Here is a 27,146-nt window from a genome sequence, read left to right as displayed (position 1 = left end):
TTCTCCTCCCTTTTCCTCCTCCTTCCTTCTCCTCCCTTCTCCCTCCACCTTCCTTCTCTCTCCCTTCTCCCTCCCGCCTTCCTCTTCCTCCACCTCCCTTCTCCCTCTTCCTCCTCCACCTTCTCCCTCTTCCTCCACCTCCCTCCTCTTCTCCCTCTTCCTCCACCTCTCTTCTCCCTCTTCCTCCACCTCCCTTCTCCCTCTTCCTCCACCTCCCTTCTCCCTCTACCTCCATCTCCCTTCTCCCTCTACCTCCACCTCCCTTCTCCCTCTACCTCCACCTCCCTTCTCCCTCTACCTCCACCTCCCTTCTCCCTCTACCTCCACCTCCCTTCTCCCTCTACCTCCACCTCCCTTCTCCCTCTACCTCCACCTCCCTTCTCCCTCCACCTCCCTACTCCCTCTACCTCCACCTCCCTACTCCCTCTACCTCCTCCTCCCTACTCCCTCTACCTCCACCTCCCTACTCCCTCTACCTCCACCTCCCTTCTCCCTCTTTCTCCTCCTCCCTTCTCCCTCTTTCTCCTCCTCCCTTCTCCCTCTTTCTCCACCTCCTTTCTCCCTCTTCCTCCACCTCCTTTCTCCCTCTTCCTCCACCTCCTTTCTCCCTCTTCCTCCACCTCTCTTCTCCCTCTTCCTCCACCTCCCTTCTCCCTCTTCCTCCACCTCCCTTCTCCCTCTTCCTCCACCTCCCTTCTCCCTCTTCCTCCACCTCCCTTCTCCCTCTTCCTCCACCTCCCTTCTCCCTCTTTGTCCACCTCCCTTCTCCCTCTTTGTCCACCTCCCTTCTCCCACTTCCTCCACCTCCCTTCTCCCTCTTCCTCCACCTCCCTTCTCCCTCTTCCTCCACCTCCCTTCTCCCTCTTCCTCCACCTCCCTTCTCCCTCTTCCTCCACCTCCCTTCTCCCTCTTCCTCCACCTCCCTTCTCCCTCTTCCTCCACCTCCCTTCTCCCTCCACCTCTCTTCTCCCTCTTCCTCCTCCCTTCTCCCTCTTCCTCCTCCCCCTCTTCCTCTACCTCTGTCTCCCTTCTCCCTCCCTCTTCCTCCACCTCCCTCCCTCTTCCTCCACCTCCCTCCCTCTTCCTCCCCCTCCCTTTTCCTCCCCCTCCCTTCTCCCTCTACCTCCATCTCCCTTCTCCCTCTCCCACTTCCTCCCTTCTCTCTTCCTCCTCCCTTCTCCCTCCCTTTTCCTCCTCCTCCACCTCGCTTCTCTCTCCCTTCTCCCTCCATCTTCCTCCTCTTTCCTTCTTCCTCTACCTCCTCCTCTATTCCCCTCCCTTTTCCTCCTTCCTTCTCCCTCCCTCCCTCCTCCCTCCTCCCTTCTCCCTCTTCCTCCACCTCCCTTCTCCCTCTTCCTCCACCTCCCTTCTCCCACTTCCTCCACCTCCCTTCTCCCACTTCTTCAACCTTCCTAATCGCTCTTCCTCCCTTCTCCCTTTTCCTCCTCCTCCCTTCTCTCTCCCTTCTCCCTCCCTCCTTCCTCCTCTTCCCTTTTCCCTTCCTCCTTCCTCCTCTTCCCTTCTCCCTACCTCCTTCCTCCTCTTCCCTTCTCCCTCTTCCTCCACCTCCCTTCTCCCTCCTCCTCCACCTCTCTTCTCCCTCCTCCCTCTTCCTCCACCTCCCTTCTCCCTCTTCCTCCACCTCTCTTCTCCCTTCTCCCTCTTCCTCCACCTCCCTTTTCCTCCTCCTTCCTTCACCCTCACTCTTCCTCCTCCTTCCTTCTCCCTCCCTTTTCCCCCTCCTCCCTCTTCCTCCACCTTCCTTCTCTCTCCCTTCTTCCTCCCGCCTTCCTCTTCCTCCACCTCCCTTCTCCCTCTCCCTCTTCCTCCTCCACCTTCTCCCTCTTCCTCCTCCCTTCCTCCCTCCCTTTTCCTCCTCCTCCACCTCGCGTCTCTCTCCCTTCTCCCTCCTTCCTCTTCCTCCTCCTTCTCCCTCTTCCTCCTCCTCCCTTCTCCCTTTTCCTCCTCCTCCCTCTTCGTCCACCTCCCTCCTTCCTCTTCCTCCTCCCTTTTCCCTCCCTCTTCCTCCTCCCTTTTCCCTCCCTCTTCCTCCTCCCTTTTCCCTCCCTTTTCCTCCTCCCTCCCTTTTCCTCCTCCTCCACCTCGCGTCTCTCTCCCTTCTCCCTCCCTCCTCTTCCTCCTCTTCCCTTCTCCCTCTTCCTCCTCCATCCTCCCTCCCCCTCCTCCCTTCTTCCTCTTCCTCCTCTCTTCTTCCTCTTCCTCCTCCCTCTTCCTCTACCTCCGTCTCCCTTCTCCCTCCCTCCTCCCTCTTCCTCCACCTCCCTCCTCTTCTCCCTCTTCCTCCTCCACCTTCTCCCTCTTCCTCCACCTCTCTCCCTCCTCCCTCTTCCTCCTCCCTCCCTCCACCTCCCTTCTCCCTCTTCGTCCACCTCCCTTCTCCCTCTTCGTCCACCTCCCTTCTCCCTCTTCCTCCCTTCTCCCTTTTCCTCTTCCTCCCTTCTCCCTCTCCCTCCTCCCTTCTCCCTCCCTCCTTCCTCTTCCTCCTCTTCCCTTCTCCCTCTTCCTCCTCCTCCTCCCTTCTTCCTCTTCCTCCTCACTCCTCCCTCTTCCTCCTCCTCCCTTCTTCCTCTACCTCTGTCTCCCTTCTCCCTCCCTCTTCCTCCACCTCCCTCCTCTTCTCCCTCTTCCTCCACCTCCCTCCTCCCTCTTCCACCTCCTCCCTCTTCCTCCACCTCCCTCCTCCCTCTTCCACCTCCTCCCTCTTCCTCCTCCACCTTCTCCCTCTTCCTCCACCCTCTCTCTCCCTCCTCTCTCTTCCTTCTCCCTCTTCCTCCTCCCTCCCCTTCTCCCTCTCCCTCTCCCTCTCCCTCCGTCTCCCTTCTCCCTTTTCCTCTTCCTCCCTTCTCCCTCTACCTCCTCCCTTCTCCCTCCCTTTTCCTCCCCTTCCCTTCTCCCTCTTCCTCCACCTCCCTTCTCCCTCTCCCTCCACCTCCCTTCTCCCTCCACCTCCCTTCTCCCTCTACCTCCACCTCCCTTCTCCCTCTACCTCCACCTCCCTTCTCCCTCTACCTCCACCTCCCTTCTCCCTCTTCCTCCACCTCCCTTCTCCCTCTACCTCCACCTCCCTTCTCGCGCGTCCTCCTCCTTCCTAATCGCTCTTCCTCCCTTCTCCCTCTTCCTCCTCCTCCCTTCTCCCTCTACCTCCACCTCCCTTCTCCCTCTACCTCCACCTCCCTTCTCCCTCTACCTCCACCTCCCTTCTCCCTCTACCTCCACCTCCACCTCCCTTCTCCCTCTACCTCCACTTCCCTTCTCCCTCCCTTTTCCTCCTCCTCCACCTCCCTTCTCCTTCCCTTTTCCTCCTCCTCCACCTCCCTTCTCCCTCTTCCTCCACCTCCCTTCTCCCTCTTCCTCCACCTCCCTTCTCCCTCTTCCTCCACCTCCCTTCTCCCTCTTCCTCCACCTCCTTTCTCCCTCTTCCTCCACCTCCCTTCTCCCTCTTCCTCCACCTCCCTTCTCCCTCTTCCTCCACCTCCCTTCTCGCCCGTCCTCCTCCTTCCTAATCGCTCTTCCTCCTCCTCCCTTCTCCCTCTTCCTCCACCTCCCTTCTCCCTCTTCCTCCACCTCCCTTCTCCCTCTTCCTCCACCTCCCTTCTCCCTCTTCCTCCACCTCCCTTCTCCCTCTTCCTCCACCTCCCTTCTCCCTCTTCCTCCCTTCTCCCTCTTTGTCCACCTCCCTTCTCCCACTTCCTCCACCTCCCTTCTCCCTCTTCCTCCACCTCCCTTCTCCCTCTTCCTCCACCTCCCTTCTCCCTCTTCCTCCACCTCTCTTCTCCCTCTTCCTCCTCCCTTCTCCCTCTTCCTCCTCCCTTCTCCCTCTTCCTCCACCTCCCTTCTCCCTCTTCCTCCACCTCCCTTCTCGCGCGTCCTCCTCCTTCCTAATCGCTCTTCCTCCCTTCTCCCTCTTCCTCCTCCTCCCTTCTCCCTCTACCTCCACCTCCCTTCTCCCTCTACCTCCACCTCCCTTCTCCCTCTACCTCCACCTCCCTTCTCCCTCTACCTCCACCTCCCTTCTCCCTCTACCTCCACCTCCACCTCCCTTCTCCCTCTACCTCCACTTCCCTTCTCCCTCCCTTTTCCTCCTCCTCCACCTCCCTTCTCCCTCTTCCTCCACCTCCCTTCTCCCTCTTCCTCCACCTCCCTTCTCCCTCCACCTCCCTTCTCCCTCTTCCTCCACCTCCTTTCTCCCTCTTCCTCCACCTCCCTTCTCCCTCTTCCTCCACCTCCCTTCTCCCTCTTCCTCCACCTCCCTTCTCGCCCGTCCTCCTCCTTCCTAATCGCTCTTCCTCCTCCTCCCTTCTCCCTCTATCTCCTCCTCCCTTCTCCCTCTTCCTCCACCTCCCTTCTCCCTCTTCCTCCACCTCCCTTCTCCCTCTTCCTCCACCTCCCTTCTCCCTCTTCCTCCACCTCCCTTCTCCCTCTTCCTCCCTTCTCCCTCTTTGTCCACCTCCCTTCTCCCTCTTCCTCCTCCTCCCTTCTCCCTCTTCCTCCACCTCCCTTCTCCCTCTTCCTCCACCTCCCTTCTCCCTCTTCCTCCACCTCCCTTCTCCCTCTTCCTCCACCTCCCTTCTCCCTCTTCCTCCACCTCCCTTCTCCCTCCTCCTCCCTCTCCCTCTTTGTCCACCTCCCTTCTCCCACTTCCTCCACCTCCCTTCTCCCTCTTCCTCCACCTCCCTTCTCCCTCTTCCTCCACCTCCCTTCTCCCTCTTCCTCCACCTCTCTTCTCCCTCTTCCTCCTCCCTTCTCCCTCTTCCTCCTCCCTTCTCCCTCTTCCTCCTCCCTTCTCCCTCCCCCTCTTCCTCTACCTCTGTCTCCCTTCTCCCTCTTCCTCCACCTCCCTCCCTCTTCCTCCCCCTCCCTTTTCCTCCCCCTCCCTTCTTCCTCTACCTCCATCTCCCTTCTCCCTCTCCCTCTTCCTCCCTTCTCTCTTCCTCCTCCCTTCTCCCTCTCCCTCTTCCTCCCTTCTCTCTTCCTCCTCCCTTCTCCCTCCCTTTTCCTCCTCCTCCTCGCTTCTCTCTCCCTTCTCCCTCCATCTTCCTCCTCTTTCCTTCTTCCTCTACCTCCTCCTCCCTTCCCTTTTCCTCCTTCCTTCTCCCTCCCTCCCCCTTTTCCCTCCCTTCTCCCTCTTCCTCCACCTCCCTTCTCCCTCTTCCTCCACCTCCCTTCTCCCTCTTCCTCAACCTTCCTAATCGCTCTTCCTCCCTTCTCCCTCTTCCTCCTCCTCCCTTCTCCCTCTACCTCCACCTCCCTTCTCCCTCTACCTCCACCTCCCTTCTCCCTCTACCTCCACCTCCCTTCTCCCTCTACCTCCACCTCCCTTCTCCCTCTTCCTCCCTTCTCCCTCTTTGTCCACCTCCCTTCTCCCTCTTCCTCCTCCTCCCTTCTCCCTCTTCCTCCACCTCCCTTCTCCCTCTTCCTCCACCTTCCTCCACCTCCCTTCTCCCTCTTCCTCCACCTCCCTTCTCCCTCCTCCTCCCTTCTCCCTCTTTGTCCACCTCCCTTCTCCCACTTCCTCCACCTCCCTTCTCCCTCTTCCTCCACCTCCCTTCTCCCTCTTCCTCCACCTCCCTTCTCCCTCTTCCTCCACCTCTCTTCTCCCTCTTCCTCCTCCCTTCTCCCTCTTCCTCCTCCCTTCTCCCTCCCCCTCTTCCTCTACCTCTGTCTCCCTTCTCCCTCTTCCTCCACCTCCCTCCCTCTTCCTCCCCCTCCCTTTTCCTCCCCCTCCCTTCTTCCTCTACCTCCATCTCCCTTCTCCCTCTCCCTCTTCCTCCCTTCTCTCTTCCTCCTCCCTTCTCCCTCTCCCTCTTCCTCCCTTCTCTCTTCCTCCTCCCTTCTCCCTCTTCCTCCACCTCCCTTCTCCCTCTTCCTCAACCTTCCTAATCGCTCTTCCTCCCTCCTCCCTTCTCCCTTTTCCTCCTCCTCCCTTCCCTCTCCCTTCTCCCTCCCTCCTTCCTCCTCTTCCCTTCTCCCTCCCTCCTTCCTCCTCTTCCTCCTCTTCCCTTCTCCCTCTTCCTCCACCTCCCTTCTCACTCTCCCTCTTCCTCCACCTCCCTTCTCCCTCTTCCTCCACCTCCCTTCTCCCTCTCCCTCTTCCTCCACCTCCCTTCTCCCTATACCTCTTCCTCCACCTCCCTTCTCCCTCTTCCTCCACCTCCCTTCTCACTCTCCCTCTTCCTCCACCTCCCTTCTCCCTCTTCCTCCACCTCCCTTCTCACTCTCCCTCTTCCTCCACCTCCCTTCTCCCTCTTCCTCCACCTCCCTTCTCCCTCTCCCTCTTCCTCCACCTCCCTTCTCCCTCTACCTCTTCCTCCACCTCCCTTCTCCCTCTTCCTCCACCTCCCTTCTCCCTCTTCCTCCACCTCCCTTCTCCCTCTTCCTCCACCTCCCTTCTCCCTCTTCCTCCACCTCCCTTCTCACTCTCCCTCTTCCTCCACCTCCCTTCTCACTCTCCCTCTTCCTCCACCTCCCTTCTCCCTCTACCTCCACCTCCCTTCTCCCTCTACCTCCACCTCCCTTCTCCCTCTACCTCCACCTCCCTTCTCCCTCTTCCTCCTCCCTTCTCCCTCTTCCTCCTCCCTTCTCCCTCCCTTTTCCTCCTCCTCCTCCTCCCTTCTCTCTCCCTTTTCCTCCTCCTCCTCCACCTCCCTCTCCATTCTCCCTCCTCCTCCACCTCCCTCTCCCTTCTCCCTCCCTCTACCTCCCTCTTCCTCCACCTCCCTTCTCCCTCTCTCCCTCTCTCCACCTCTCTCCACCTCTCTCCCTCTTCCTCCTCCTCCCTTCTCCCTTTTCCTCCTCCTCCCTTCTCCCTCTTCTTCCTCCTCCTCCCTTCTCTCCCCCCTCCCTTCTCCGTCCTTCCTCCACCTCCCTTCTCCGTCCTTCCTCCACCTCCCTTCTCCCTCTTCCCCCTCCTCTTCTGTCTCCCTCCTCCTTTCTCCCTCCCTCCTCCCTCTTCGTCCACCTCCCTCCTCCCTCTTCGTCCACCTCCCTTCTCCCTCTACCTCCACCTCCCTTCTCCCTCTACCTCCACCTCCACCTCCACCTCCCTTCTCCCTCCACCTCCACCTCCCTTCTCCCTCTACCTCCACCTCCCTTCTCCCTCTACCTCCACCTCCCTTCTCCCTCTACCTCCACCTCCCTTCTCCCTCCCTTTTCCTCCTCCTCCACCTCCCTTCTCCCTCCCTTTTCCTCCTCCTCCACCTCCCTTCTCCCTCTTCCTCCACCTCCCTTCTCCCTCTTCCTCCACCTCCCTTCTCACTCTTCCTCCACCTCCCTTCTCCCTCTTCCTCCACCTCCCTTCTCCCTCTTCCTCCACCTCCCTTCTCCCTCTTCCTCCCTTCTCCCTCCACCTCTCTTCTCCCTCTTCCTCCTCCCTTCTCCCTCTTCCTCCTCCCTTCTCCCTCCACCTCTCTTCTCCCTCTTCCTCCTCCCTTCTCCCTCTTCCTCCTCCCTTCTCCCTCCCCCTCTTCCTCTACCTCTGTCTCCCTTCTCCCTCCCTCCTTCCTCCCTCCTCTTCCTCCTCTTCCCTTCTCCCTGTTCCTCCTCCATCCTCCCTCCCCCCTCTTCCTACTCCTCCCTTTTCCTCATCCTCTCTTCTTCCTCTTCATCCTCCCTCCTCCCTCCTACGTTTCCTCCTCCCTCCTCCCTCTTCCTCCTCCACCTTCTCCTTCTTCCTCCACCTCTCTCTCCACCTCTCTCCCTTCTCCCTGTTCCTCCTCCTCCCTTCTCCCTGTTCCTCCTCCTCCCTTCTCCCTTTTCCTCCTCCTCCCTTCTCCCTTTTCCTCCTCCACCTTCTCCCTCTTCCTCCACCCTCTCTTCCTCCTCCCTCCCCTTGTCCGTCTCCCTTCTCCCTTTTCCTCTTCCTCCCTTCTCCCTTTTCCTCTTCCTCCCTTCTCCCTCTACCTCCTCCCTCCCTTTTCCTCCTCTTCCCTTCTCCCTCTACCTCCACCTCCCTTCTCCCTCTCCCTCTTCCTCCACCTCCTTCTCCCTCTTCCTCTTCCTCCACCTCCCTCCTTCCCCTCTCCCTCTACCTCCACCTCCCTTCTCCCTCTACCTCCACCTCCCTTCTCCCTCTACCTCCTCCTCCCTTCTACCTCCACCTCCCTTCTCCCTCTTCCTCCTCCCTTCTCCCTCCCTCCTCCTCCTCCTCCTCCCCCTCCCTTCTCCCTCCTCCTCCACCTCCCTTCTCCCTCTTCCTCCACCTCCCTTCTCCCTCTTCCTCCACCTCCTACTCCCTCTACCTCCACCTCCCTTCTCCCACTTTCTCCTCCTCCCTTCTCCCTCCCTCCTCCTCCTCCTCTTCCCTTCTCCCTCTTCCTCCACCTCCCTTCTCCCTCTTCCTCCACCTCCCTTCTCCCTCTTCCTCTTCCTCCACCTCCCTTCTCCCTCTCCCTCCTCCTCCCTTCTCCCTCTTCCTCCTCCTCCCTTCTCCCTCCCTTTTCCTCCTCCCTCCCTCCTCCCTGTTCCTCCACCTCCCTCCTCTTCTCCCTCTTCCTCCTTCACCTCCTCCCTCTTCCTCCTTCACCTCCTCCCTCTTCCTCCTTCACCTCCGGCCTCTTCCTCCTCCACCTTCTCTGTCTTCCTCCACCTCTCTCCCTCTCTCCACCTCTCTCCCTCTTCCTCCTCCTCCCTTCTCCTCCTTCTTCCTCCTCCTCCCTTCTCTCCCTCCTCCTTTCTCCGTCCTTCCTCCTCCTCCCTTCTCCGTCCTTCCTCCACCGCCCTTCTCCCTCTTCCCCCTCCTCTTCTGTCTCCCTCCTCCTTTCTCCCTCCCTCCTCCCTCTTCGTCCACCTCCCTCCTCCTCTTCCTCCTCCTCCCTTCTCCCTCCCTTTTCCTCCTCCTCCACCTTGCGTCTCTCTCCCTTCTCCCTCCCTCCTTCCTCCCTCCTCTTCCTCCTCTTCCCTTCTCCCTGTTCCTCCTCCATCCTCCCTCCCCCCTCTTCCTACTTACCTTTTCCTCATCCTCTCTTCTTCCTCTTCATCCTCCCTCCTACCTTTCCTCCTCCCTCCTCCCTCTTCCTCCTCCACCTTCTCCTTCTTCCTCCACCTCTCTCTCCACCTCTCTCCCTTCTCCCTTTTCCTCCTCCTCCCTTCTCCCTTTTCCTCCTCCTCCCTTCTCCCTTTTCCTCCTCCTCCCTTCTCCCTCCTCCTCCTCCCTTCTCTCCCACCTCCCTTCTCTCCCTCCTTCCTCCACCTCCCTTCTCTCCCTCCTTCCTCCACCTCCCTTCTCTCCCTCCTTCCTCCACCTCCCTTCTCTCCCTCCTTCCTCCACCTCCCTTCTCTCCCTCCTTCCTCCACCTCCCTTCTCCCTCTTCCTCCACCTCCCTTCTCCCTCTTCCTCCACCTCCCTTCTCCCTCTTCCTCCACCTCCCTTCTCCCTCTTCCTCCACCTCCCTTCTCCCTCTTCCTCCACCTCCCTTCTCCCTCTTCCTCCACCTCCCTTCTCCCTCTTCCTCCACCTCCCTTCTCCCTCTTCCTCCCTTCTCCCTCTTCCTCCACCTCCCTTCTCCCTCTCCCTCTCCCTCTTCCTCCTCCCTTCTCCTCCCTTCTCCTCCCTTCTCCCTCCCTTTTCCTCCTCCTCCACCTCACGTCTCTCTCCCTTTTCCTCCTCTTCCACCTCACGTCTCTCTCCCTTTTCCTCCTCTTCCACCTCACGTCTCTCTCCCTTCTCCCTCCCTCCTTACTCTTCCTCCTCTTCCCTTCTCCCTCTTCCTCCTCCTCCCTTTTCCTCCTCCTCCCTTCTCCCTCTTCCTCCTCCCTCTTCCTCCTCCTCCTCCTCCCTTCTTCCTCTACCTCCGTCTCCCTTCTCCCTCCCTCCTCCCTCTTCCTCTTTCTCCCTTCTCCCTCCTCCTTCCTTCTTCTCCCTCTTCTCCCTCTTCCTCCTCCCTTCTCCCTCCCTTTTCCTCCTCGTCGCTTCTCTCTCCCTTCTCCCTCTTCCTCCTCCCTCCTTCCTCTTCCTCCTCTTCCCTTCTCCCTTTTCCTCCTCCATCCTCCCTCCCCCTCCTCTCTCTCCCTCCATCCTCCCTTCTTCCTCCTCCTCCCTTCTCCCTCCCTTTTCCTCCTCCCTTCTCCCTCCCTCCCCCTTTTTCCCTCCCTCCTCCCTGTTCCTCCACCTCCCTCCTCCCTCTTCCTCCTTCACCTCCTCCCTCTTCCTCCTTCACCTCCTCCCTCTTCCTCCACCTCCCTCCTCCTCCTTCACCTTCTCCCTCTTCCTCTCCCTCTTCCTCCTCCCTTCTCTCCCTCCTCCCTTCTCGCTCTTCCTCCTCCTCCCTCTTCCCTTTCGTCCCTTCTCCCTCTTCCTCCTCCTCCCTCTTCCTCCTCCTCCCTTCTCCCTCTTCCTCCTCCTCCCTCCTCCCTTCTCCCTCTTCCTCCTCCTCCCTCCTCCCTTCTCCCTCTTCCTCCTTCTCCCTCTTCTTCCTTCTCCCTCTTCGTCCACCTCTCTTCTCCCTTCTCCCTCTAAGTCCACCTCCCTTCTCCCTCTTCCTCCACCTCCCTTCTCCCTCTTCCTCCACCTCTCTTCTCCCTCTTCCTCCACCGCCCTCCTCCCTCTTCCTCCTCCCTTCTCGCTCTTCCCCCTTCTCCCTCTTCCTCCTCCTCCCTTCTCCCTCTTCCTCCACCTCTCTTCTCCCTTCTCCCTCTTCCTCCACCTCTCTTCTCCCTTCTCCCTCTTCCTCCACCTCTCTTCTCCCTTCTCCCTCTTCCTCCACCTCTCTTCTCCCTTCTCCCTCTTCCTCCACCTCTCTTCTCCCTTCTCCCTCTTCCTCCACCGCCCTTCTCCCTCCTCCCTCTTCCCTCTTCCTCCTCCTCCACCTCCCTTCTCCCTCTTCCCCCACCTCCCTTCTCTCTTCCACCTCCCTTCTCCTTCCTCCTCCACCTCCCTCTTCCTCTTCCTCCACCTCGCTCTTCTTCCTCCTCCCTTTCTCGCTCTTCCTCCTCCTCCCTTCTCCCCCTTCCTCCTCCTCCTCCTCCCTTCTCCCTCTTCCTCCACCTCCCTTCTCGCTTTTCCTCCCCCTCCCTTCTCCCTCTTCCTCCCCCTCCCTTCTCCCTCTTCCTCCCCCTCCCTTCTCCCTCTTCCTCCCCCCTCCCACCTCCCCCTTCCTCCACCTCCCTCTTCCTCCACCTCCCACCTCCCTCCTAAGAGTCTTAGGTACCGGTCGTAGTTGGCTTAATCACCTGTATGGAGTCCAGAGAGCACTAAATAACCTGCCTAGAAGGTCCTGGGGGTTCGTACTTCATATGAGTGCCTGTTGAGAACTCAAATGTATGTTCTGGATCTTGATGGTCCTGGCGTGGAGGCAGCAGAAACACCTTTGACATAAATGAACGTGTCACTGTCTTACAGGAATTGCAACAGTTCTGTGACGATAATTCTTCTAAAAGTGCTGCTTCCACAGGAATTAAGGATGTGCCTGTAAAATCTATCGGCTGGATTCCCAGATTTGGGGATCTTGTATGTGAAAAAGGAATTTGGACCTTCTTATCCAGCACCAGTCCCTGTACTAGCACTACACGGTACCAGAACTGTTATTCTACCACAGTTGCCAGGTGCCAAAGAAAATTGTTTTGTCTCTATTGACAATATCAAGCTTCACCATGTGGCCGATCCTGCACAGCCGACCAAGAGGAACATCCAGTAGTTCCTGAATCCTTCTCACTACTGGCGAAGAAGTTCCTCTACAAGTTGTTTACACCGACACCTCTCCATGCTTGGGGAGGGTGGAAGATGATCTTGCATTAGTTCCACTAACGTCAACTAACTTAGAAACATTTGACCAAGTCAACTCGACTTCAAGCCAAACGGATTGTGCTGTCTATAGTGTGCCACCACGGGAAACACCAACTCCACCACTGACAACTGCTCCGCCATTTGCACGAACTGCCTCTGGTTATTTTGCCGACTTCAACGATGATTTCTCAGACTCATTCCCCTCTTCGACAGCTGATTTGTCAAGTGCACATAAGCTAACAAACTGGCTTAAAGAAACGTATTTTATTTTTCCATGGAATTATCTATTGCTCTCTTTGACTGTCCCAGCCTTTCTCCTTTGGATTGGTTTTGTCATTACCTTTTTCTTATTAATACATGGTCATTTTCTTCCTGAGAGATCAACAGTTGAACTTGTGGAGGAGGTTTTGAAACCACATTTTTCATCACACAAAGTCCGCAGAGACTTATCCTTTGTGAACATTTCTGCAGTACCAATTCCTGATGGGATTGTTTGGGACAAAGTAATGTTCGATATATATGGTCCAACGGAAATTATTCAAATACCGTATGTGTTCAAATTATCAAAGAATGATATAGTGATACCAGGTATTGTATCTGATGATTGGGATGTGAAAACAGTTGATACTATGATGACTGAATTGCAGTATTATACTAGCTTTGGAAAAGATGTTTACCAATTTATAGAAAATTATGGTGATATGTTTTGCTATAATTACTATGGGCACCATTTCATACATAGAGCGAATAGTCCCAAAACCGTATTTAATTACACGCAATGGGAACATTGCCCAACTCCACCACAAGGGAGTTCTAAAACATATTCTGAAAAGTTTGCATATTTTTCTGGGCATAACCAAAAGAATGCTGAGTCATATTATTTTAAGGTACCACCTAGTAAGGATATACACGTTATTGACCAATATGACATTTATATATTCGGAAGACTTTGTTTCCCGGCTATCAATAGAAGGCTATGAATATTGGTCCAAATCTATTGATCTGAAAAGTGTCTGGGGAACAATAAATTGGCAAATTAAGGGAAAAGAAACATTGTTTAGAGCATGTCTTATTCCTGTTCAAATGATCTTTTTAAATGAAACAGTGTAACAAAAGAGTTGTTTAGGCTTAGCAACAATCAGGGAATTAAACATGCCCAGTATACCTGCCCCGCAAAGTTTTACAAATGGCAAAAATACACGAATGCAGCTGAAGATGAGCTCGATGAGTGGGTCCAGAATGGTACGTTTAATGCTTCACTGACACGTCCAGGCGGGTGGTTATTGTGGCCAATGGATACCAATGGGTGTCATCAATGTTTTATTAACTGCTCGGGGTTTTAGGACGAGTAGGCCAGACCCTCGCTATATATCCCCAGAACATGCAGGTATCATTACAACGTATAGTGTAGGAAAATTATGCCAACAGTGGCTAAAATCGTCCTCACTGAATGCGGTTAGAGAACACCTCAATCTCCTTGTCAGGCCCTAGAGCACCACGTAAGAAGCGTTTTTTATATGCATTATATAATGAGATTTGGAAACTTTCCCAACAAAATGCTGCTGCCCGGTTAAGGCAAATAGACCAGGAAAATAAAAAAAAAGGCATTGGCTGTTGTGGATAATGGGATTGACACCTTGTCCAACCGGATATATACAATTAACAACATTGTCTCTTCTGCTATAGACATTATACAATCGGATATGTCTTCCTTACATCATGGACAGTCAGATCAGGTCCATTATGCAGTTGGGTTGGACGCTTCAGACATTGAGGGCGGGTTGCGTTCCATGGCAGCACGTCAGTGCAAGGGAGATATTTTCTTCCTTTAATCTAACGTGACAACAACAACTAATGGCTAAGAAAGAAGCAACTTATGTCATGCTTAACAATGAGAAATTAGAAAAGTTGCCTTTTACCGTAGCCAAAATATCATCGGCTGAGTGGTTAATACATGGGGTTATTAATCTGCCCATTCCCACACTACAATTCACCCCTTGTTTAAAACACATTCCGGTAGGCAGATATGAAAAGCTGGGAGATAGTTACATCCATTAGGCGTGGGAGCTTCCCTTCTCGTACAAATGCTTCAATGGCATGAAAGAGGTCTTTCTTAGCGGTAGTGAATGCGAGACTTCAGTCAGCCATTCGATGATTTGTAAACAGCTGTCCTTGCATGGGACGTGTAATGCCTCGGCTGTAAACTTGGCTTGTTATCTTAAGGGAGTTCCAGTCCCCTTGATTAGTCCTACGTTTCAGGTGCTTTCAAACGGCAGCTACGTCCTTCTCAATAATGAAGACTATTGTGGCATGCGGGCTGGAATAGTTTACGTTGTTTCGGTCTCTAAAGTCGTTACATGCTGCAGGAACGTACTGTTTCCCCCCACTAAATTTAAGGAGGCAGCTGATATCCGGCCTTACATTGCTACTTCATGTGAATTTTGACAAGTTAAGTAGACTTGACTTTATTGTTTCAAAAGCATGTGGCCCTTACATCTGCACGTGAAACCTACGCACTTCAAGTGGCGAGGTCATCAGCAGAAATACAGTCCCTGTTAAATACGAACTTTCCGAGACACTTTGGTGAACTCGTGGGGCGAATATTTAATGCTTCCAGCACGACTGGAATCGCACATTTTTTCACAGCTGTTGGTTCTGGTTTTGTTCACACCTTCTCCTCCATATTCAGTTTGATACCTTCAGCTATCCACTCAATTTTCGGTAGTATTTTTGTGGGATTTCTGATAACTTTGGCTTTATTATCTGGCATCCTGCTGTTGATGTTGTTTATGTGCAATGGCTGTCCCACCGCAACGAGGACAAATGACGGCGCTCCCATCAGCGCAGCTGTGTCGTGAACGTATGATGCAGCAGTTTGGAGCAACACTCCTGGAGCAATTGGAGTGTGACTGGTCTTTGTCATTCAGAACGGTTCTGTATTGTGTGCAGCCCGTGTTCCGGTGCCTCTTGTGCTCTTTTGAACATGTACTGGAGGTGTGTCTTTCGCAGCAGCGCCCCCCAGTAATAGATGCTGATCTGTTTGATGTTCTCGCTGAGGGTTCATTACCAGACATGCGCACTGAGGCTGCGTTTGCTACGTGAAGCTAACTATGAGTCACCCTTCCTGGAGGAAGTTACCAACAACTCATCAATGGGCACCCCACGGGATGCCGCCTTGGTTGACACTGGGGCTATGGAATACACTTGCTCCTTGATCATTCTTGGCGCAGACTTTCCGGTTCTGTCACCGGCCGCAGTGGAAGATCTCCTGTTCTCCATAGCTCGTACTTAATTTGGAACTTTTCTAAATCAACATGTCCGTTGAATTCGGTTATAAGCCACATGCTCATGTTTTAAATTGCCAAGTAGTTGCTTGTGTGTCCTTTTAACTTGTCAAAATTGTTTTGTTTTTTATATATATATATCTTAGGTTGAGCTTTTTTAGCAATGGAATTTTAATTTTGGCTTTCAACCACTTTAACCGACAATGGGAGGGTGTTGTGTAGCCATTTTAGTTATAGCTCCATGCACGTTAGTTTAACACACTAGGCCGCTGTGCACTTTGACCTAGATACATTCATTCGGCTTCGCATTGTTATTTTTACAATAACCAGTTTTACGGTTTTGTTTTATTTTCATCTATCTAACTGTTTTGCCTAGCCCAGCACTGTGTTCTCAAACACAACATTCTTGCTCACTTTGTGCTTCAGTCAAGGCTACAGTTTGATACATTGCCGGTGAACGTGGTAGACGTTGAGTCTCCAACATTTGTAGAAAATACACATCCTTACGTAGGGACATTTTCTGAGAACATCAGCTGTGTTATTATAAAAACAATTCCTAGTCCCATTACACGTTAAGAGGGAGATTCCAGCCAGGGAACCACGACTGTATGCTGATCGCTGAATGCTTTGCTGCAGATACTAACGCAGACTACAGGCCTTTGCTAAGGTAGGAGGGAGGTGGAGGAAGAGGTGGAGTAGGAGAAGCTTTGCAAGACTGATACTTGTGACTTTCTGTAACTCGAATAAACGTAAAAACACTCCTGGTGAATAATTCACCTACAAAGGTGATTCACACTTTCCAGGGGCAAAGGCAAGATAATTTCAAAGATCGTTTCCTTTCATTCTTCCTTTGTCTAACTAGGATTTTGATATGCCTACTGATGGTAGATCTCCTATTTGATCCATTAGAACAAAAATAATTGGATTTGTAGATCCACACAGTGGTGTTCATTATGCACGAGAATTACTAATTCAATTTGTTGACTGAGGAAATTAAAATTTCAGCATACATTTTAACAAGAATTTAAAATATAATTTTTGATTTATACATTTCAGACAAACCCATTTCTATACTGTGAAAGTAATGTAGCATAATTTAACAGCACTGAAACAGAGGGATTGCACTGTCATGTTGCTGTCAGCCTAGTGTGGCTGTCAGACGTTTTTCAGTACAGTCCTATAACAATGTACATTTAAACTGAATATTTGTGCACTTAATTTAAATGTACTTTGTAATTAATACACATCAAAGTACCAAACGTGTTCGCACTGCAGTCAGGCTTTCCCCTCACAAGCAGTACCCTACTAAAGAGTCAAAACCATTGCTATTTCGAACAGAGCATGCAGGCATAGAACGTCTTGGTCCCTAGTATTGGGCCCAAAGAAGGCAAATATTTACCAGGAGAGACTACAGCGGGTATACCACAGACTTAAATTAGAGCTTAAGTAAACCCAGATAATTTGAAGCTACACTTGCAGCCTCATACAAGGGACTTAACTACCATATTGCATTAGTGGATCAGAATCTTACACTAGGGTGGAATTTAGAATGGTTGGTATTTCAGGTAATATCTTTAAGGAATGTAAAAGCCATAGCAGTGTGGTACAAGTTCTATACGAAAGTTCATGTTCCAGACCGAGTCGCACAATGTTACCTGATAGGGCAATGTGGGGCCAATGTTTTAGCATCCTGATTGCTAATGCATCTTCTGACAACTCTGTAACCTCTGATTTGGGACATGATTATTCAAATTTAGCAATGAGCCAAATGTACTGAAAGCTTAAAATCCAACGTTTCTGTTTAAGTTATTGCTTAAACTGCATTTTACGTTGTTTTTTCTTGTGCTTTAGTTTTCAAGTAGTCCTGTGTATTTGTAATTTCAATTTTCATTGATATGTTTTTTTGCTTTGTTCTAGTGAGGGAAAAGAGGAAAAGTAATCACATCAATCATGTAAGTAAATAAGTAAATTATTCATCATTATTTCTAAAGTTGGTGGCCATCCTATTTAATTTATTTTTAGCTAAAACTTAGCAAACAGTAAATATAGTCAGTTTATATGGTACTGCCTTGGCCCTTTTAGAACATATAGTTAATCTAATTATACCACATTGCGTTTTATCTTCAGCCTAGCGGAACACTTGTCTAACCTCCTACTTGCGTTGATTAGTGCTGTATTCTGATTTTGCCTATACATCCGTTCAGCTTGTTTACTAGTATTCATTAGGCTGATTAAGGAACATCATTCTCTACTTTACATCAGCTCTAAAAGGAATTTTAGCGGTGTCTGTTCTAGATCTCGATGAGTCCTCTAGGAAATCTGCGACACCCTGTTTGGAGGTTTTTACTTAGGCATCTCTGCATCAGAGGACCACATGACTCCTCCTAATGAGGGCCACATTCCCCTGTTCAGATCTATTTTCTGCTCCAAGTTCAGCTCTACTGAAACAGCCAGGTTTTATCACCTCATCAATGTGGGACAGTTTATTCCAAAAGTATTCCTCACATGGCCCTTTAAACCTGTGGAGATGGTGATTAGTTTTAAAATCCTCCTCTCTAGAAGAGATATACACCTGTGTTGCCTATTACCAGAGCCTTAGTTTGACCACTATCTCCATGAAATTTAATGTGTTCTATCTGTATCACCTGGAAAATGCTAGACATTCATCAGATGGCACCTTTCTAGATTTGGTGCTGCAGAACTCTAGCTCTCCCAAGATGCTGAGCAGGATTTGCCACAAGAGGAAAAAATACTAGCTGAGAAGTGCTGCCTTGTGTCTCAGTCCAGGTATTCTTAAGGACACTTCGTGCAAAACTCCAAATGCTAACATAGCCTAAGAAAATCCTGCAATGCACTGTGACTAAGAAGAAGAATAATTATAATGTATCCAGTAGCTGCCACAGTTAAACAAGAGGTATGCCTGTTGAGAAGTTACCTTGCACAATTAAATGCAGTATTGTGAATCTTCTCAGTACATATGCTGCAACGGCAGTATGTGGGGAAATTTGGCATGGCTCTCCTATGAAGGCAAAGCTATTCTGTATGATAACACCACCTTGCAAGGTAACACACTGATGATTTCCTTCTGAATAATATTTAGACATCAAGTTATTAGTCCAGTGTTGTATCGGTATCAAATGCAAGGAGGTTTTCAAAATACCAAATGTTTCTTAATTTAAAAAAGATTCCCTGTGCAGGAAACAAATTGCCACTGTTTTGCAACATCCTGCATAACTGCTGCAGCAGGTAACTCCATCAATATAAATGTATCCTGAGCACAACTCCTCTTCTCCTGTATGCTGCCCCACTCTGCCCTCTTCATGTGTACTAGACGCAAAGGCCAGGTACTTCAAAGGGATGCAGCTTTTAGGCTTTTTCAGTCCTTAAATTGAACTGACACATAATCAAGGCATCGTTCTTCGTATTGTGTCCACAAACTTCAGCCACCTAGCAGTGTCAAGCTTGGGTAATGGGACTGAAAACCTCTTTTCTTAACTCTTGATACAAATTCCGATCAGTAACCCTCTCAAAACCCACCCCTTTGAACAGAGATTGTATTCATGAAGCACAGTCCGAGACTAATAAATTGTAGTTAAGAAATTGAAGGCTGCTGTGCATGTGATCCTCCCTCAGTGCACATGCCAGTGGTTCTGCCACAAGGGCAATAAGGGAGACAAGGGGTAGACCTGCCTAGTGCGTGATGGCGATAAGGGCCAGATCAACCCATTGACTGAGATACTTGTAGAGGGTGTTTGGACTAGTTAAAGGAAAATCTCACCAACCCCAATTCGGCGTAGCTCAGCCATCCAGAAGTCCCAGTCAACCAAATCTAACACTTTCTCCACGTCGAGGAATATCACAGTGGCACGCACATCAGGGTCTAACTGTTGTACTATGCCAAGCAGTATTCTGAGATTGAATTCTAAGCAGCTGCCTGGGTCAAAGCCCGCTTGTTCCAGCGCTACCACTCCAGGAAGGCGTGGGCCAAGCCTATTAGCCTAAATGTGTGCATAGATTTTAGTGTCCAAGAGTGACAGGCCAGAAGTAGGAGCTCCGATAGGCCGGTTTACTTTGCTTCAGTAGTGTCACTTACAGGGTCTCTCACATGGTGGGAGGCATGATCCCATCAGTTAACATTTCCTTATGTAAGGTAATCAGGTGTGGTATAAGTTGATCCTGAAATAACTTATAAAAAGTCACAGTCAGGTCATCGTTGTCTTCCATGAGGGCATATCCTTAAGTGCTGCTCAAACTCCCCCAAGGCTCAGAGGTGCCACAAGGCCTTCCCTGTGTTCATTCACAAGCCACTTCATTTCTATATGATTAAGGTAGTCTGTTGTGGCCTTAGCACCCTGGTCCTGTCAATATTCGTAACGTGTTGTGGAATATTTGCAGAAGGAATCTGAAATTGCATCGGTGGTGCAAAAGGGGTGACCCTTCTCATCTAACACCTCCAGTATTGCATCATCGTCCCACGGGGGTCGCAATAATGGTGCCTATACTGCACTCGGGTGCTCTCCCTCACTGTATGACCGAGCCACCGCATATTTTCCTAAGTGTCAGCTTACTCTGCGCTGTCTACTGCTATTTGTCAAGATTGGCCCTCAGTGCGCCAGTTTCGCTATGGTGGTGTTCTAATTCTGCTAGATCACTCTCCAGTGTCACCAAGCGACCCCCAAATTGATGTTGGCACTCCTGAGTATTTCGACATGGTGACACCTCTAATACCTCTAATGTAGACCTTGAATGCCTCCCAAACTCTCACAAATGTATCTACTGAGCCCATTGTGGTGGAGAAGAACTCCTCTGTTTCCTGCACCAGTTCCTCACGGAATGCCACGCCTTGAAACGAATATGGAGGAAACTTCCCCTTAAAAGCCGGTGGTCTGGGAGGATGTAGTTTCAAATCTGGCAGTACTGAGGAGTGATCGGAGCAAGTGCGAGGCAGTAGCTCACAGCTCCTCACATGAGCGTATAGTTACTGTGACAGCAGGCAAAAATTGATACATGTATGAAGATCGTGTACTAATGAGTAGTGTGTAACCTAGCTTAAGGTGTCCTAGCCTGCCAGACATCCAGTAACCCACTGTCTGTTACCATATCGGATATTGTGTGCAGGGCAGCAGGTTGTCACTGCAGGGGCCCACCAGAGTGGTGCAGCTCCAGACAAAGTACACAGTTAGTCACCACCCAAGAGCTGTGGAAGAGTTCCCCACTGCAGCACTTAGGCATGTTATGTTCTGTAGATTTGCGGATAGCCGTGATTTGGCCCGTATACCCCCACCAGCAGTACAGTGAGATCATTCTTAGTTTATTTCACTATTATGTACCTGCCACCCAAGTCAGTGCACAACACTTGCAATTGGACACCCGAGCCCCTACATGCCCATAACAGTCCCCTCCACCCAGCACCCTGAGCGTGGGAGGTAAAATTAGGCATGCAGTAGGCTAGGTGTGTTTCATCTAATGTGGCTATGTCTACTTTATGCCTTTCGAGATACGTCATTACCGTACTCAATTTCCTGTGGTCTTTTAATCCTTGCACATTCCATGTTAAGCATCATAACTTTGCTATAGGTCTTATTCCCCCCCCCATGTCTCTTTGTCCTCATCTCCCCTTCCTCAATTACCTGCAGTCTGTTTCTGATTCAGTATTATAATCTGTAGTGTTCTAACACAAAAGTTCAACTGCTGCCAATACCTCCTTGATGGAAACCGTATTCCCCCCTCCCACCATCCACCCTATGTTTTTCCCCAACGGACACAGCGTTATTATACCTCCTATTATCCCTCCGGTCCCCAACCTCTCAAATGTCAAAGCTACACAATGTGGTGCACATGTGATGGTAGATGCTGCTGGAACTGGCTTCTGTGACCGCATGACATAATACCAACCATGGGCAACTATTCAAATCATTAAGCATGCAGAAACCTATCTCGAAGTCCAATTTCCAACTTTAATTACTGCTCCACAATTACTTTTGTCAGTCAGTGTAATGTCCTTCCATGTACTCCAGTTTCGTAGTGCGATTACCCCATTCCAGTCTTAGCAGTGGCACCCAAACCATGGGCAGGACTCCACGAACCGCCCAAGCGGCCCAGCACCCAGAAACCCATTAAGCATTCTATGGTGCAGTATCTTTACAATGTCCCAGTTGGACACTGTGCTGCTCCACACACAGATCAATAACAAGTAGAAACCAGCATTGTACAGCAGCACAGTCAAATAAACCTCTTCTTCCATCTTGTGTGTGCTGTGTCTCCGATTTCTGATGTAGGGAAGTTGTGCTGTTTCCTTGTGGATTCCCTGCACTTGAGGTACTGCTGCTGTTGTTGAGGGTCAGTGAACACCATTGGTTTGTCATCAAACAATACTCTCAGCCTGGCGGGGTATAGCATGCTGTATTCCGTCTTGAGCTCCTGGAGTCGCTTTCGAGAGGGACAAATACTTTCCTCACCTCCTGCACCCGTTGTGTGAAGTTGGGGTACAACGATATTGTGAAGCCCTCATGTCAAAGCTCCCAAACATTTTTGGCTTTACACAGTGCAGCATCACAATCTCTGTAATTTAGTATTCTGGCTATGATGGGGGTTGCGGTGCAGCCCTCTGAACCGCCGCAGTGCCAGCGAGCGGTGGGCACTTTCCACAATAAAGGTGTCAGAAAAAGTCTTGCACGCCCAGTAAGTCTATTAAGGGTTGCCCATCAAACCACTTCATGTTGGTGATGTTAGTAGATTCGGCGATTCCCCACTATTGTTTCTCCAAGAACGGGCCTGAAGGTCTTCGGCTTTGGCCTGCACCATTTGGAAGATCTTCTCAATATGTTTTTGTGCAGCAGACATGGTGACATGTTCATCTTCCACTTCAGGCATGTGCCTCTTAACCATGTCTACCCGTCCTGCTTGTTTATCCATGCATTCAGACATACGATTTGTTTAGTATGTTAGGGGATCAATTTTACCATCCATCTTGATTCAATTCTGTGTTCTTATCTGTACCTGAAGCCCCTTGTGCACTGCTTGTCACCTCCCCGCCCTTGTCTGGGGATTTGTAAGACTTTGAGGTAAAACTGCTGCTTAGGCTGTGTTCAGTTCGGCTTGTCCATTTCTACAGTGGGGGTGGTCTACCTCCTGCCTTAAGTCCAGCTGCTGGCCACCGCTAGAATCCTGGTCCAACACTGCCAGGCATCCCCCACCGAACATGTGAAAGCAAACTGGTGAAAGAGGGAGCGCCTCTCTGTAAATGGTGATGCTGACGTGATGTGTCTGAGTCCTGAAGCCAAAGTTCGTGACCCAAACCTGGTCCAACAGCGATATGCCCCGCTAGGGTTTCATTAGCCCTTACCACCAAAGGCCTACCTGGAGTCCCCGTGGCCCCCACTACCACAGTGAGTGACATTATCACCAGTTGACGGTCTTTTAGTCCCCAACAAGGAGCAGGAGGGGGGGGGTGCCCCAAGTCACACTTAATAGATACCTTCCTTATGATGTAGAAGTTAGTCGTGCCACAGTCACCTCATTGGTGGTCCAGCATGGGAGTTTGATTCCTCTGTGGCACACTGTTGCTGCCCAAGCGATACAGGTTTGCATGTATGGGCCGCTCCACAGGTGAACAACTGAAGCATTGCAGCCAGGCCTCAGTAAACAGCAGTACATTTACTGTACACTGTGTGGAAGTCGGGCAAAAATAGCCACACAGCGGTCCACCCTTGTATCCCGCTACGGTAAAAAAATGTCTAGCTTTCGCGTCAAGAAGTTTTCAATTCTTTTAAGGACACGGAGGCGACGATTATGCTTCTCTTTCCATGCTTTCATTTTTCAGCAGCCAGTAGAAAAAAACAAAGACATCACTTCCTGTGGCAGACCATGTGACTATCACAAACCAGCCCTACATAAGCCCCCTCAGTCAAACACGCCTCCTCTTTCTTTGTGTGAGTCTCAAATAACAGTAAGTCTCAAGAACAAATCCCCAGCGGAGGAAAAAGCGAACCATACAGGAGCTTCAATGGAACCACTGAATCCAACCAGCGAAGGGGCCAACGGGTCGAGTCTGGGAAGGAGAGTCCAGATAACCGGAACGACGTTCTCAGAAGAACAGGAGTCACTTGTCTTCATTGCCTGAGAGTAAACAAAAATTGAGCCATAAACACTGAACCATACCCCTTGATATTTCGTCATCATTCAAAAGGGAGGCGATAAGAAAAGGAACATATCATGAAAGTCAAGACATATCAATAACGTGTAATTTTATACCAAACACTTTTCTGAGGGAGGGATAAATCTTGCCTCTGTGTCCTTAATAGAATTTAAAAAGTCTTGACGCGAAAGCTAGAATTTTTTTTTTTATTCAATGTCAGGACTGGAGGCTCCGATTATGCTAGTTTAGGCTGATCTAGAACAATCTTTGCAACATCTAAAATGGATTTGTAGTAAAAAGCCCTAAAGGTAGACTCAGACGACCAGTCAGCCGCTCTCAAAATGTCCTCTAAGAACCCAAAGAAAAAGCTTTAGATGCCATGGCACCTCGCACAGAGTGGGCCCCAAACTTAGTGGTATCAATGCCCGCCTCGCTTATAAGCTACCGCATCCATCTAGCCAAAGTGGCTGAAGATACTGGGTGGAAAGGCTTCATTAAGGAATTTAACAATTGACCACCCATGTCAGGACGAAATTTGGCTGTACTCACCTCATAATCTTTTAAACATTGTACAGCACACAGCTTAGAATTATCCGGGAAACTAGGATAAACACTGATCTAGTATTAGCGAGAAATAGTAAAGGATACTCCTTCAGGAGACAAATCTCTACCCGAGAGATCTAATGCTTTTACATCAGAAACCTGTTTACCAGATACCAAAGACATAGTAAGTTTAGCAGATAGTTGCTAAATTTATTATGCTTATAAGGTATTTATTACCGCCCACAAATCTAAAAAACGTAGGACAACATTTACATCCCAAAGGGTAGAATAACGCAGTTGAGGAGGGTTCGAAAACCGAATTCCCCGAAGAAGTTTACACACAATCGGAAGTTGGCCAACAGGTTTACCCTCGATGGGAACATGACCTGCTGAGATGGCTGACCTGTAATTATTAACAGATCTGTAGGCAGTGCCTGAAGCTGCTAAATGAGACAAATTTAGAATCATGGAACAATCCACTGAGAATGGATCAGCACACCATTCAGTGCACCAAGAATACCAGCGTTTCCAAGCGGAAGCGTGACGCTTGTGGGTGTTAGGTGCCCAGGATTTTGAGATGAAATCGAGAGATTTGTGTGAAAGTCCTGGGAGAGAGCATCGTTCCCGGAAATTCTCCAGGTCACCAAGGTTAGAGAATGCGATTGCACTAGAGGATGAGGAAGGCCCATCAGGTCTAGCAACAAGTTCCAACGATGTGAAAGAATGACCGGCATGGAAGACCTCTCCAGATTTACACGAAACCAGGCTTGAGCCCTCCAGAGTCACAAGCACCAGCTCTGCCCTCTGACGATGTATTTGAGTCAGAACTCTGAGGATCATCATGAAGGGAGGAAAAGCATATCCCAGGACCTGGGACCAGTCCTGCAGTAAAGCATCGGTCGCCTGGGCTTCTGGGTCCATGCACCAACTGAAAAACTGATCCAAATGCCAGTTAAGGCGAGACGCAAAAAGGTCTATTGAGAAAAGGCCCCACAGGCATTGGAGAGAGTGAAACATTCTCGGGTGAAGTCTAAAATGCTGAAGTCGCGAAGATAATGAGATTGCTAATCGGCTACCGTATTGCTGTGACCTGGGATATACTCTGCCATCACCGAAATCCGATGTTGAAGGCAAAAATGCCAAAAGTCCTTGGCTATCTCCACCAAGAGGCGAGATATTTGACCTCTCAGAGAGAGACTGCGAATCGCAAAAGAACACACCAAGAGTTCCAAGCAATTGATATGAAGCACTAGCTCCGCCTGTGACCAACGATCCCCTGTGACCACCGAGCCGCAATTGGCTTCCCAGCCCCAGCGGCTGGCATCGGATTCGATCCCGATCTCCGGAGACGAGCCAAAGATCGCTTTCCCATTCCAAAGCATCCATCTGATTGAGTCACCACTGGATCTTGGCCCTGGCTTCGGATGAGAGGGGAACCAGGGTAGAGTAACTGAGGCCTTTTTGGAGATGAGAGATCTTTAGATGCTGAAGGGCCCGGTAATGGAGAGGGCCTGGATATATTGCTTGAATGGACAGTGAGAGAAGGCCCACCATTTGCGCTAGGCATCTCAAAAATACCATCTGTTTAGACAACAGTGCCAGTAGTTCCTTCTTTATGTTGTAGACCTTGGAGGGAGGAAGTATCAATTAGGCTAGGATAGAGTCAACGTGAAAGCCCCCAAACTCCAACCTCTGGGAAGGAACCAGGATGGACTTCTGACTGTTTATGAAACCCAAGTCCTGAAGGAGGGATATCGCCCATTCCAGATGGGCCAATACAAGAAGAGGGCACTGAGACATGATAAGGTTGTTGAGATATATGATCAGATGTTCCCCTTTGGCGCAAAGGTGTTCTGCAATGGGGGGGTGGGGCGGCATCACCTTTGTGAAGCCCCCAGGCGCCGAGGACAGGCTGAAAGGAAGGACCTTGTATTCGAAACAGAGGCCCTGCCATCCATAGAAACTGAAGAAATCTCCTGTGAGGAGGAAAAATAGGAATGGTCAGATAACCATCCTTTAAATCTATGCGGACCATCCTTTTAAATCTGTGCGGACCATCCAATCGTTTTCCCTTAAGATGTCCCATAGAAAATGAATGCCATCCATCTTGAAATGGCGATTAAATAATCCTTCTATTGAAATCCTTTAGATTTAGAACAAGCCGGTAACCGCCACCCTTCTTTTCTACAAGAAAAATAGGGCTGAGGAAACCGTGAGGGTGTGGGGAGGATTCTACTATGGCCCCTTTGTCCAGAAGAGCTGTGACTTCCAAGGAGATGAACTCCCGATCTTGTAGGGAAAAATACATTTCTAGAGGAGTAACTCACTGAACTGGGGAATCGTAAAACTCCAGTTTGAAGCCCTGGATTGCACCTAGGACTCTGGGATTTTGGGTAATCTTTAGCCAGTTGTGTACAAATAAAGCTGTCCTGCCCCCCCCGGAATCACTTCTGAAATCGAAATAAGTCTCACCTGAAGGGTTGGACTCCTGATAGGAGGTGTAGGTTCCCTTAGATTTCCCTCTCCGGAATCTGTTGCGACCTCCACTGGACCTTGTGTGATGGAAGGTGGAGGCGGAGACCTGGTAGCCTCCTCTGGGACGTTGGTAGGAACCACGTGAAGGGCCTTGATATTAATTTCAGCGAAAGGCTCTCCCTCTATAGCGTCCTGCCCTGTTAAAAAGGGGGTAAAGAACCTTTTTTATGAATCCCTGCGCCTTGTCCAGGTTGGCGTAGGTGGAGGTGAACTTTGAAAGCTCCTTGAAGAAAGAAGACCCAAAAAGCAGACCCTGAGCCAATGGGCCTGATTCAGAGGAGGCCAGATCTGTCCGCTTGGGATCCATCTTGAGTAGAATAGAGCGCTGCCTCTCACAAGAGATGGCACAATTTGCGTTCCCCAAAAAACATAAGGCCCCCTGGGCCCAACCAACCAGAACTTCTGGGTTAACAGGGACCCCTGATTCCTTAGCCTGGAAACCCAATTCCAGGATTTTAGTAAAAAGACCCGCGACATCCAGGAGTTTATCCTGACAAACTCGCCCGGCACAATCAATGCCCTTTTTTGGGATCTTTAGAGAATTTTTTGAGATGTTGCCAAGGTGGGATCAATCTCTGGTGTCTCAGTGACCTTAGAGGAGAAATCAGGTCTGGGGCATTCCAACCTCAAATGGGATCGGACGTCCTTGTGAAAGCTATGGCGAATGTGAGCCTGAATGTATTCAGCCAACTCAGAAGGCGGAGTCCAGGAAGATCTGGGATGGATGATATCCTCAGGTTCGAAAGTTAGACTTTCAGGGGCTGAGAAGGCACTTCCGCGTGTCCGGATTTGGCCTTACGTTTACGAGGAGAATCAGGGTCCTTCTCTGGAGCCTGCAGCGAAGCAGAGGAATCGGAATCCTCCTTACTCACATCTCTTGGATGAACACATTGTGACAAAGAATAAT

At 50.7% G+C, this 27,146-nt stretch overlaps 1 protein-coding gene across 2 annotated transcripts in view; it reads left to right on the top strand.

Moving 5' to 3' along the window:
* Positions 1 to 27,146, top strand: part of CCNYL1 (cyclin Y like 1) — a 371,242-nt gene that overhangs the window by 85,219 nt on the left and 258,877 nt on the right. For both annotated transcript variants that reach the window (XM_069225961.1, XM_069225962.1), the window contains exon 3: positions 16,942 to 16,976. In XM_069225961.1, coding sequence (XP_069082062.1) covers positions 16,942 to 16,976 — 35 coding nt within the window. The remainder of the gene's footprint in view (positions 1 to 16,941; positions 16,977 to 27,146) is intronic.

Source organism: Pleurodeles waltl, chromosome 3_1, assembly GCF_031143425.1.
Source record: "Pleurodeles waltl isolate 20211129_DDA chromosome 3_1, aPleWal1.hap1.20221129, whole genome shotgun sequence".
Lineage (NCBI taxonomy): Eukaryota > Metazoa > Chordata > Amphibia > Caudata > Salamandridae > Pleurodeles > Pleurodeles waltl.
The sequence above is the reverse complement of the archived record's forward strand: the minus strand, read 5'-3'. Positions and strand labels throughout refer to the sequence as shown.